The sequence below is a fragment of the Quercus lobata genome, chromosome 1 (genome assembly GCF_001633185.2).
Source record: "Quercus lobata isolate SW786 chromosome 1, ValleyOak3.0 Primary Assembly, whole genome shotgun sequence".
In the NCBI taxonomy this organism is placed as follows: Eukaryota; Viridiplantae; Streptophyta; class Magnoliopsida; order Fagales; family Fagaceae; genus Quercus; species Quercus lobata.
Window position 1 is genome coordinate 32228945 of NC_044904.1, and position 12833 is coordinate 32241777.

General features: G+C 34.5%; 2 protein-coding genes across 2 annotated transcripts; one reads left to right on the forward strand and one right to left on the reverse strand.

Annotated features, from left to right (window-relative positions):
* Nucleotides 1–1123: 1123 nt before the first annotated feature.
* LOC115987046 (actin) lies at nt 1124–5837 on the reverse strand. The gene is made up of 5 exons (XM_031110491.1): nt 5701–5837; nt 3626–3698; nt 3089–3482; nt 1876–2489; nt 1124–1420 (listed from the first exon to the last, which is right to left on the reverse strand). Exons 2-5 carry the CDS (start codon nt 3683–3685, stop codon nt 1355–1357), a joined length of 1134 nt encoding a protein of 377 aa, XP_030966351.1. The 5' UTR covers nt 3686–3698; nt 5701–5837; the 3' UTR covers nt 1124–1354.
* Nucleotides 5838–7507: 1670 nt separating this feature from the next.
* LOC115952650 lies at nt 7508–10319 on the forward strand. Its single transcript, XM_031069840.1, has 4 exons — nt 7508–9350; nt 9466–9670; nt 9767–10008; nt 10297–10319. Exons 1-4 carry the CDS (start codon nt 7508–7510, stop codon nt 10317–10319), a joined length of 2313 nt encoding a protein of 770 aa, XP_030925700.1.
* The last annotated feature ends 2514 nt before the right edge of the window (nt 10320–12833 follow it).

Genomic DNA, 12833 nt, shown 5'->3' on the forward strand with positions numbered 1-12833 from the left:
TCATAGTTTCTAAACCTAACTTTTATCATATAATATATGATTATATGATATTTACGAAATTCCAACATGTATTAAATCCTTAATTCCTGGACATTTTCATCTCAAAAAAAAAAAATTCCTGGACATCCCTTAATTCCTTGACATTCCTCATTCCTTAATTCCTTGACATTCTTCGTTTTGACGGGCTACTGATTGAGAAATTGTGTATAATTTACATAAAAATTGGAATATTATCTATATTCGTCCATGTTGATTGAGTATCATCCATTTTTTTCACATTATTTTTATTTTTATGTTGTATACTATAAGGGAGACAAATAATGTACAACAATTTTTATTATTATTATTTTGTTTTAGTTTGTTTTGCCTCCTAACCTGAGGATTCGATTAGCCAATACCGGGTAATCCGTATTCCATACATGAAGATCTTTCTCATTTTCTCTGGTAAGACCAATCATAATTCGTGACAGATGAGCTTGAAGTGCCGTAGGAATTGGTTGCACAGACAGATCAATTGACTCCGAAAGTCAAGGCAAAATGTTACACTTGACTCTGAAACTCGATTGACAACAATGAGAAGTTGTGCGTTCAGGGTACGTTTCAGACTCTTGGCTCATAAACTACAACTTAGGTCTAACCTGAACCATTTATTTGTTTATTCATCTGTAGCTGGTAGAAGGAATTGGTTGAATAGACTTAGAAACTTTTTTTAAATAAAAAAAGTTTCTAAGTCTTTAAAAAAAAAAAAAGACTTAGAAACTTCTTTTTTTTTTTAAATAAAAAAAGTTTCCAAGTCTTTAAAAAAAAAAGACTTAGAAACTTCTTTTTTTTTAAATAAAAAAAGTTTCTAAGTCTTTAAAAAAAAAAAGACTTAGAAACTTTTTTTATTTTTATATTTTATGATAAGTCACACAGTTGGAGAACCCAAGGCTTATAAGGGGAGGAGGTGCCAGTTGAGCTAAAGCTCATTGGCAAAAGTACCTTTTAAACTTGAAAGATCTAGGACAAATGCACAAAGAGAATTTATGGTGAATTGTTTGAGTCAATATTAATCATCAAGGAGCTCTCTAGAATCTAAAATAAATAACATTTCCCACCGTAGGAAAATGGAAGAAGCTAGGAATAAAAATAAAGTGCAGAATGCATATAACTTCAAACTTGGCATATAAATTACAACTGTTTAACAGCTGATTAAAACAACAATGAAAGAATTGAAACTCTCTGCCATCACCCCCCACTGCTCTACAAGCTCATTGTTTCAACAAAATCAGATAAGAGAAACAGTCAACTGGTGCGTAGCAATTGCTTTGCCCAAATCAGGACATTACACTTGCACTGCTCCCATCCCAAAGAATTAGAAGCATTTCCTGTGCACAATAGATGGACCAGATTCATCATACTCCGCCTTAGCAATCCACATCTGCATTCCATATGTAAACAATAACCTCTCATCAGTATGCTCAGAGTACATAAATAATAAATCCAATTAGGGTTATACAATTGCAGATAGGCAATATATTATGTGTGTGTGTGAGTGTGTGTGTGTGTTTTGGTAGGTATGGATATCAGAGAAATAAAATATAAACAAAATATGTTAATGCTGTTAAATGCTTAACCAAAGCCAACCATAAAATTTTGAAACTAGGGCTTGGTTGTTGTTGTTGTTAAATGCTTAACCAGACTATTAAGAGGCTTTCCCAATATCAAAGAAGCTACACTGTTAGACTGAGAGAGTGCCTATATAACAAATTGAAGTACCGGCAAAACGCAGATTTACTAAACTCATTCCCACAATCTGACTATTAATACCATATTATTATACTTATGCACACCATGCATATGGGCTTATCAGTCGGAAAAAATAACATAACATACCTGTTGGAAAGTGCTGAGAGATGCCAAGATGGAGCCACCAATCCACACACTGTACTTTCTCTCAGGTGGAGCAACCACCTTGATTTTCATGCTGCTTGGGGCCAAAGCAGTGATTTCCTTGCTCATTCTATCAGCAATGCCCGGGAACATGGTAGATCCACCACTAAGGACAATGTTTCCATATAAATCCTTCCTAATATCAACATCACACTTCATAATAGAGTTGTACGTGGTTTCATGAATTCCTGCAGACTCCATCCCTATCATGGATGGCTGGAAAAGGACTTCTGGGCATCGGAAACGCTCAGCACCAATAGTGATCACCTGCCCATCAGGCAACTCATAGCTCTTCTCAACAGAAGAACTAGTCTTTGCAGTTTCGAGCTCTTGCTCATAGTCAAGGGCTATGTACGCCAGCTTCTCCTTCATGTCCCTTACAATTTCACGCTCGGCTGTGGTGGTAAAGGAATAACCACGCTCAGTGAGGATTTTCATCAGCGCATCAGTAAGGTCACGACCTGCTAAGTCAAGACGGAGGATGGCATGTGGGAGGGCATACCCCTCATAAATGGGGACTGTGTGGCTGACACCATCTCCAGAGTCCAGAACAATACCTGCAAATTTCAAAAATACATGTTATATATTCTCACTCACACACACACACAAGGAAGGAAAAAGAAAGAATCCAAGAGATTCATTTTACACACTAGATTAGAATTCTACACTCAAATCACTGTTATTCGGTCATAATAGGAGAAATAGATCTTGAATCATAATACATGAGTGCAGAATCATAAACACAACCAAACCCCATAGTAAGTTAAAAGGATGCCTAAGCTTCATTAATGATACAAGTGAATTCAAAATCATGAACTTTTAAGTTTTTCTGATACCTAGAGGACACTTAGAAAAATTAACTCATAAAAATAGCCCCCCCACATCCCCCCCCCCCCCCAAAAAAAAAAAAAAAAACCTCTTTCTTCCGACAAAAAATAAATACATGTTTCTTTCTTCCAATACACAGGTCTCTGGCTTATCTCTGGATCACTTGAACATTGGTCTCTAACCAACTATCTGAACTCTCTAAATGTCAAAACCATCTTCTCACGATATGCATAGTTAATTTCAAAGGTTAATTCAGGTCATTCTACAGATTAGCTTTAATTGCAACTAAATAAAATCACCCAGATGGTAAATCACTCAAATTGCTTACCAGTTGTACGACCACTGGCATAGAGGGAGAGGACAGCCTGGATGGCAACATACATAGCAGGAGTGTTGAATGTCTCAAACATAATTTGAGTCATTTTCTCACGGTTAGCCTTTGGGTTGAGAGGTGCTTCAGTAAGTAAAACAGGGTGTTCTTCTGGGGCAACACGGAGTTCATTGTAAAAGGTGTGGTGCCAAATCTTCTCCATATCATCCCAGTTGCTCACAATACCATGCTCAATTGGGTATTTCAATGTTAAAATACCACGTTTAGACTGGGCCTCATCCCCAACATATGCATCTTTCTGGCCCATGCCAACCATCACACCAGTGTGACGTGGGCGACCAACAATGCTAGGAAACACAGCCCTAGGAGCATCATCTCCAGCAAATCCAGCCTAAAATTCAATAATACAATAGAAATGTAATATGTTAGAATTCCATTCCTACATGGGCACTTTTGGAAGAGAGAAGTCACAAAAGACTTAGCAAATTAAATTAACTTGCAAATTTCAGAGATGAAAGTAGCTTGAAATGGTACCTTAACCATTCCTGTTCCATTATCACAGACAAGTGGCTGAATATCCTCAGTGTCTGCCATCTTCTGTCACCAGCTGAAAAAATTCATCATCTTGAATTTAGATTAATAGAACACAAGAAATAAAGAAGTAAAAGAGAGAGAGAGAGAGAGAACAAAAAATTAGTTGAATATTTGATTAACAATAACTTTATGCATGGTAACTGAGCCCACATAAGATAGCACATCATCGTACATTCATGATAAGGATTTCAATGAAATGGTGGATCAATTGATTATACACACTATTTCCTTTTTCCTTTTTTCAAGCAGTAATAGTAGTAAAAAGGCAGGGGGTAACTCTACCCAACCCAAAATCATCCCCATCATGATGCAGGACAGTCTAGGCTTCACTGCCTAGGGCATCCTGAAAACCTTAGGCTTCACCACCTGAGGGTTGCTTGGAATCACCGCCAAGCAGATAAAGAAATTTCTCAAGAAGAAAATTTTATTCAATAATAGTTTATTAAGAAAAAAACACCAGTTGGAGCCTTTTTATAGTGCTTCCAAGAATAAAAGACCATGTCCCATATAACTAAAGGTACTCCAAAACTTGTCATGATCTAAGAAAAATGCAATCTAATCCCTATTTGTGCTCGTAATAATAATAATAATAATAATAAAAGTCTAAAATAATCCAATCACATAAGATAAATGAAGATTTGAAATAATGAATTCCAAATAATTTTGGTTGTGCTCCCTGCATCATATCCCTACTCCCTAGTGCAGGTTCACCCAGAATATCCCCCTTATAAAGGTGGAGAAATACCACTCGGTGACTATATCCCGTGGCAAATAGATACACTACGATTAAAACCATAAAAATTAATAATTTATATGAAATGTTCGTGTAATGCAACCAATGTAGTCCATCCCTACTAGCATACAGTTAAAACAAACTAAATAAATATAGATTTGACATTTTATGAACAGAGGAAGATGGAGCACTCATGCTCAAATTGACATTTAAAAAATAACAAATGAAAATGAAATGATGAATTTCACCTAGACCTTTACCCATAGAGTTTTGAATACAATATTAAAACAAACATAGTACATTATTTACTGTTACTATAATTACACATCTTCCAACCAATCAGACAGCCAAACAAATATATCTATTCCAAATGTATCGGTTAGATACAAACAAAGGCATGAATTTATCAACAAACAATATATAATGTCTTGTATGGATTCAATAGTGCCAGAATAGTTCAAAAAATGAGAAAGGTATTTCCACCTTTGTCTTTTAAGAATGATTCATATATTTTGAACAATGTCTTCCTATTCAAGACATACACAACCTATATCTTTCAATCAGCTTGTTGGTTACCAGTTTCTATTTTCAAACCACATCGACTTGCTGCCTTTCTGTCCCAGCAAACCCAGGTGGGCGAAAAGGAAAAACGGGTTGCGGATTCCTTTCATTAGCTTAATTTTTCAGATGCCAGAAAGGGCAAAAGTAGTTATTAGAGAAGAACATTTTGATGGAATTGAAAGGGTAATTTGGCTTTTTGATATGTCCAAGCAAATCAACCTTCATTGCATAAACTCATAAACAAGGCATTGTCAATACTCATTTCCCCTACTATTTATTCAAAACCATACCAATAAACACACATCATAACAACAAATTAAGATCTATTGCTAACAAAAGAAAGCAGAATCAAATATCAAATTTAATTAGGAAAAAACAAACAAAGCTATGAAATGATACAAATTTGTCCCAAAGTCTTAACAATGTGACCGATCTACAATGAAAGACGCGAACAATTTTCACGGATCATTCAATCTCGTAATGCAAATCAAAACCGAACCATCAACAACGACAAAAATAACAAATCACCTAAAATTGAAAATTCAGATCTGTGATAATGTGAGATTATAATTTATTTGGTTTAAAATGAGGAAGCCAAAAAAAAAAAAATGGTGAGAAACATTGGGAAAGATACGAAGAAATTAAATAACGGATATTTTCTCAGAAACCAAACAGAAATCAAAACAATGCGAGAAGAGAAGAGAAGAGAAGAGAATTTCACCTGAAGAAAAAGAAAGAGATAAAGAAAGAAATGGGAGCCCTGCGATCTGTTTTAGCTGCCCGCCTTTGGGTTCAAAAATGGAATTTGAGAACACGACCTGACCAAATGCAATTCGCTGTGTTAATGAATGAGCTCTCTCTCTCTCTCTCTGTGCCCCGACTTATTTAATTGTGGGCCGTCGGATGTATTGACGAGATTGCAGTGTTGTGCGACACGTGTCATGGTGATCTGGGCTCCCGTGGATACAGGCTGTTTTGAAATCCCCAGCCCAAGTATGTGAAAGTACGAGATCAACCTTAAATTTTTTATTTTATTTTGAAAAATAATAATAATAACTCATTTTTTATTATTATATTTTAACCCTTTTTCAATTTGGTTTTTAAATTTTCATGGCTTTTACTTAGTGCTTGTGTTGTATTTTAACCAATTTTTTTTTTTTAAGAGTTTCAATCTATGGCATTCGCCCCTGATAATAGTTTTTTATTATCAAATCAAGACGCCAATCAATTTTTGGTATAAATGAGAATTGAATCACAGATCTCATATTATCATTTCACTTATAGAAAGCACTATATAATCAATATAATCCATTAGTCATATAAACTTTTTTCATAAGTAAGATGATGGAAGATATCAAAATGATAGTAAATTTAAAAATATAAAGACCAAAATGAAAGTTGTAAAAACTTTTAAACCAAGGTTGAGTTTGGATTGCACTGAAAAATGAAAGTTGGAGCGTTTGGCATTTTTTCTATGGGTCCTGTGCATTGTTCACAGGACTTACAAGTACAAAAAAAACGCAAATGTTAAGTTAAAACTGGGTCCCATAGTACTATTCACACATTTAAAAATTATTTTGTTACAGCGTTTTCAGTTTTCAGTTTTTAGCATTGTTATTAATTCCGTTCCGTTCCGGCCGGAACGGACGGAATTTTTCGTGCCGGCATGAAGACCGGAACCGGAAACCCCCTCGTTCCACCTCGGGCCAGATTTCGGGGTGTTTCGGCCCGTTTCGGCCGTTCCGGCCGATTCTGGCCAATTTCGGCCGGTACGAAAATTTCGGCCGGTACGTGATTCTTAGTAAAAAAAAAAAAAAAATTTCCAAACGACGCCGTTTTGGACTTGGGTAAATAACCTAGCTCAGACCCTTTTCTTCTTTCATTCGTTCACTCTCACTTCACTTTCACTCTCAAATCCTCACTGCGTCGTCCTCGTCCCACTGCCGTCGTCCCACTGCCGTCGTCCCACTGCCGTCGTCCTCGTCCCGCCGCCGTCGTCCTCACTGCCGTTGCTCAGCTGCCTCTGACTCTCTCACAGTCTCACTCGGTCTCCTTGAACAGCCAAGGTATTCTTTCTCTACTCTCACTCTCTCGGATTCAACCTTCAGTTCAGCTTCAGCCATTTTTTTTTTTTTTTTCCTTATGATTTTCTTTGTGGTTAAGACTTAAGATTTAATGTTACTAAAATATTAGATATGTGATTTGTTGGTTAAGATATGTGATTGAACAAATTGGGGATGAGAAATATTACTCTCAATCTCTCAGATTGGAGCTTCAGTTCAACCAAATCATTATTTTTTTTTTCTTATGATTTGTTTTTTGGTTATGATTTAAGATATTAGATATGTGATTTGTTTGTTAAGTTATGTGATTGAACAAATTGGGTAAACTGCATAAATTGGGTAAATTGCATAAATTAGTTAAACCATGTTTAGTTTTTTTCTTAACTTGATTTATTTGTTCATTAACTACATATGGCTGTTCATGCATTTGATTGAATTTCATTTCATTTTATTGAACAGTAAATTATGGCTCATCATAGTTCAGAGGATCCCGCATGGGCTCATGCCCGTGCAGGTGCTTCCTCTGCTTCTGTGGCCTCTGCCCCTGCAAGATCAGATGATCCCGCTTGGGCTCATGCTCGTGCAGTGCCTAATGCAAAAAATAACACTATATGTTTGCATTGTAATAAGTTGATTAAAGGGGGTGGTATTACTAGACTTAAGTATCATCTTGCTGGGATTAGGGGTCAAGTTGAACCATGTAAAAAGGCTTCATCTGATATTAGGTTTCAAATGAAACAAATGATTGAAGACTTGAAAAAATCTAAACAAACTAAAAAGAGGATTCAATTAGAAATTGGGAACCCATATGATATTGATGAGGAGGATGATGAGGAGGAGGAGGATGATGAGGTTAGGGTTGTTGAAAAGAGTCCCCCTCAAACATTAGGTAAACGAAAATCTAGGGGAAAGGATGTTGACAATGATGTGAGTCAAATAAGAGGAAAGAAGAAAATTAAGAGTTATTTTGCTCCTAGAACAACCCCCGGTGCTCAACCCTCTATAAGAAGTGCTTTGGCTACAAAAGCAATGATTGATAATGCAAAAATGAGTGTGGCAAGATGGTGGTATCATTCTAATGTACCCTTTTATGCATCTCAGTCACCTTATTATCAACCTATGATTGATTCCGTTGCTGCTATTGGGCCGGGATTTAAGGGGCCTTCTTTTTATGAGTTGAGGGGACCCCTTTTGAAAAATGCTGTCCATGAAGTTAATGATTTTTTGTTAGATATAAAAAATGATTGGAAAGTATATGGTTGTTCACTGATGTCTGATGGGTGGACAAATCAAAAGCAACAACCAATAATGAATTTTTTGGTGTATTGTCCAAGGGGAGCCATGTTCTTAAAATCAATTGACACTTCAGGCCTTACAAAGGATGCTGATACTTTGTTTAATATATTTGATTCTGTTGTTCAAGAAATTGGTGTGGAATATATTGTGCAATTGATTACAGATAATGCTTCTGCCTATAAAAAAGCTGGAAAAAAATTACAGCAGAAGTATGGTACTTTGTTTTGGTCTCCTTGTGCAGCTCATTGCATAGACTTGATGTTGGAGAATATTGCTAATCCTAGGTGGTTCCCTCTTATTGATGAAGCAATTAAAAAGGCAAAAAAGATAACAAAGTTCATTTACAACCATGGAGTTGTTTTAGACTTGATGAGGCAAGACTTTACAAATGGAAGAGAGTTATGTCGTCCTGCAATTACAAGGTTTGCCACTAATTTCTTAAGTCTACAAAGCATGCTAAGGTTCAAAAAAGAGCTTAGACAAATGTTCACTTGTGATAAATGGCTTTCATGCCCTCATGCTAAGACCGCCGTTGGGAAGGAGATAAGTAAAATTGTTTTGGAAGATTATGCATTTTGGTCTCAATGCAAGCACATAGTGAAAGTTAGTGAGCCTTTAGTTAGAGTACTTCGTCTTGTTGATGGGGATGAGAAACCTGCTATGGGGTATTTGTATGAAGCAATGGACAAAGCAAAAGAGGAAATAAAAAGAAGGTTGAAGAACAAAGTTTCTTTGTATGGACATTATGTTAGAGTTATTGATACTAGATGGGACAAACAACTTCATAGTCCTCTGCATGCAGCAGGTTGCTTTCTTAACCCTGCAATATACTTTAGGCCTTCATTTAAAAGGCAAAATGAAGTTCAAAGAGGGTTGCTAAGTACTCTAATGAGGTTGGTTCCCGATCCTGACATTCAAGACAAAATAAGTTCACAACTTGATGAGTACAAAAAATCAATTGGTGACTTTGGCACATCACTAGCAATCCGCCAACGAGAGAGACTAAATCCAGGTAAACATTAATAATTTAATAGTATTTCCTTTCAATATGTCTATTTATTCTTTATAGTTGTTATTGTAAGATTACATGAGCAATGCTTATTTTACATTTTTATTTGTTATTATAGTTTCATGGTGGGAGCAATTTGGACTTGGAGCTCCAGACTTACAATCATTTGCCATTCGTGTGCTAAGTCAATGTTGTAGTGCAACCGGTTGTGAGAGAAATTGGAGCACATTTGAGTATGTTCACTCAAAGAAGAGAAATAGATTGGAACATAAACGAGTAAATGATTTGGTCTTTGTCCATTATAATTTGAGGCTTCGAGAAAGGTAAATTTATAATCGTTACTCATATGTAAATAAAATGTACTTTCATATAATTATAATTTATAAAATGTTACTAATGTTTAATATTTTCATTGGTAGGAACATTCAAAGGAATAAATATGCAATGGATCCTATAAGCTTGGATAACATTGACTTGATGGGAGATTGGGTGGCTGAAGAACCTACACTTCTTAATCCAGATGACATAAATTGGGATTGCCTTAATGAAGTGAATGTGGAAGAGGATGCTGAATTTGAAACTATTGATGTTGATGATGATGATGATGATGATGATGACAACAACAATGAACATGTCTTGACAAATCTTCCAATGGGTGCTAGTAGTTATTGTGGGAGTTCTTTTGATGATGAATTTGATCAATTTTTCATGGATGATGAGGAGGAGGAGTAGGAATATTATGTTAAATTAATCTTAAATGTTTTTATTGTGTGATACTATATTTGTTTAAGACTTAAGACTTAAGACTAAGTGTATGTTGAATTGATGTTATGTTGAATTGATGTTTAAGACTTAAGACTAAGTGTATGTTGAATTGATGTTATGTTGAATTGATGTTTAAGACTTAAGACTAAGGTTATGTTGAATTGATGTTATGTTGATGTTTAAGACTTAAGAGTTAAGATTAAATGATTTGTATTATTTGATATTTAGTTATTTATTTATTAGAATTGACAATTTTATGTTCTACAAGAATATATATAAATTATTTTTTAGGAACCCCGAAACACCCTGAAACGGTATGCCGAAATCGGCCGGTACCGAAATATTCCGTTCCACTGAGCAAACCGAAACGGGCTCCGAAACGGTATTAATAACTTTGGTTTTTAGCAATAAACGATATCCAAACGGACCTCAAATTGAAAATAGGACAAATAATTTTTTTTTGTTATATATATAATTTTTTTTAGGTTATCATATGATTGATATTTAGTATGGGCTATTGCTTAGCTATAATGTGAGTTGCCAATAGATAAGGTAATATTATAATTAGGGATAGACTTAGGATTTCAAGTTAGCTAGGGCTGAAGTATAAAGAAAAAAAAAACTTCAAATAAGCATCCATATAGAATTAAAAATTTATAAATACCCAAAATCGTTGTTTCTAAATACATTAAGATGCAATCATTTACCAACAAAGACAAAGACAAAAACAAAATAATGTTTTTTTTTTTTAATACAAGGCTGGTTAGGATTTTTTTTTTTTTTTTTATGGGGGGGGGGGTTGAAGTTAGAGTATTTACAATGGTAGTGCTAAAATTTTTAGCTTTTAGCACTTCAAAAAGTTACTTTATCTATTATACTGCCCCACTTTACAATACATCCAATATCAAATGTTTTATTTTTTTATCACTTCATTTAAAATAATATAAACAACTCATTAAAATTAGATTCCAGGAATAGTTTTTTCAAAAAAAAAAAAAAAAAGATTCCAGGAATAGTGGTTACATTAAGTGACTATCTATGCTTTGTGATAAGCGTCTACACTCTCTAGTTTACTAATATTAAACTCTATTACCAACAGTTGATGTCATATTGTTGTAATAGAGTATCTCACCAGTTGGCTTCTGTGGTGTTCCAAAAGTACAGCCAGAGGATTTACCTCCTTGTTTTACTACTGTTTTAGTGACATATATACCCTATTAATTTACTATAAATAATATTCATGATCTTTTAATATAAAAAATTTTGGTTTCAACTAAAATTCTATTTATTCAAATCGTGCTTCGCATATGCACAAAACTAGTTTATCTCAAAACATGCATTTTCTATTTTAGTTAGTTCCCTTCTTTTTTTCACATGGACTTACATCATACTGTTTTTTTTCTTTTTCTTTTTATTTGTAATTAAGTATTCTTTTTATTATTAATTTTATATCTGCTTCTCTAGCCTCTCCCTTTCTTATTCACTTATTGCCATTGCCACCCATAACCATCACGATGATGACTATAAAAATCTATTTGGTTTTCTTCTAGGCCACCCATAGACCCTCCAATTTTATTTTCTTTACTTCTCTCATCTCAATTTGACTCGGTTCAATCACCAAAAGCGTGAATCATATAATTTGGACTCATCAAAGTAGCATGGTTCACCCAACACATAGAATAATATATGATTCTTTGTCATTGACAAACTCATGGTGGTTCAATTTTTTTTTTTTTTAAATTTTAATTTCTTCTTTGATTGGTTCACGTAAATCTCAATCATCTGACACCCTTCGATCTTAGATATTTCTTCTTCACCACCAACAAATTTATGGGGTGAGATCTCTAATTTATTCTTCGGTCTCATTATAAATGTATGTGTGTGAGAGAGAGGACAGGGAGGTGGAGAAGAGAAAGAGAATGGTTTGTTAAATTGAAATAAAATAAGACAATTGCTAGGCTACAATAATGCTAGTTAGAAATGCATGTGCACTGTAGCCAGCATGTAATTGGCTAATTGGAAGCTAGTTTAATGTGGGCTAAGTTTTGGGGTTAGGTATGCAAATTAAAGTTAGACTAGCCTCAAAGTAAATTATTGCTTATCCAAAGTAATAACTAATGAAAATTTAAAATAAATAAATATGCGCTATGGTAGAATCCAACATCGAATTTGACTTTTCACATTCTAAAATGAAGAGAAAAAAAATTACTAGAAAACCCTTACTCCATGTGACATAGGTATATAATGGATCGAGTCACTTGTAACCTTGTTATTTTCTGTCCAAGGTAACAAAAAAGATAAAAAGAAAAACAAGAAACTTGGATTACGATATGGCAGAGTCTGCTGTCAAAGTTGATAGAAACACTATCCGCTCTTGATGATTTCTCTTTATCATCAAATCAAGACATTAATTGATCTTTGGTATAGGCGAGCGTAGAACCTCAAATCTCTTATTTGACAATAAGAGACTTTATCAGTTAAACTAACTATAACTCACAAACTTGTTAAGTCTAACATAAAATAAAGAGATTAAATTTTATAAGGATATGATGTAAAACCCAAGTTTTACCTCTCTAATTCCAACATGCCACATTATCATATTACATATTAAAAAATAGACACAATCAAACTTAATCAATTCTAATACTCATTTGAAAATCCAACTTAGGGTGAGTTTGGTTCAGTTTTTTGTAAAAGTGCATAATGAAAAAGTGGAGTTTC

What these genes read in the sequence shown, in the direction of transcription:
- LOC115952650 (XM_031069840.1), top strand. Translation starts at nt 7,508, where the DNA reads ATGGCTCATCATAGTTCAGAGGATCCCGCATGGGCTCATGCCCGTGCA. An exon ending in AATTTGAGGCTTCGAGAAAG is followed by an intron (nt 9,671 to 9,766) that starts GTAAATTTATAA and finishes TTTCATTGGTAG; the next exon opens with GAACATTCAAAGGAATAAAT. An exon ending in AAATCTTCCAATGGGTGCTA is followed by an intron (nt 10,009 to 10,296) that starts GTAGTTATTGTG and finishes TTGATGTTTAAG; the next exon opens with ACTTAAGAGTTAAGATTAAA.
- LOC115987046 (XM_031110491.1), bottom strand. Translation starts at nt 3,685, where the DNA reads ATGGCAGACACTGAGGATATTCAGCCACTTGTCTGTGATAATGGAACA. An exon ending in ATGGAACAGGAATGGTTAAG is followed by an intron (nt 3,483 to 3,625) that starts GTACCATTTCAA and finishes ATTGAATTTTAG; the next exon opens with GCTGGATTTGCTGGAGATGA. An exon ending in CTCTCAGCACTTTCCAACAG is followed by an intron (nt 1,421 to 1,875) that starts GTATGTTATGTT and finishes TATGGAATGCAG; the next exon opens with ATGTGGATTGCTAAGGCGGA.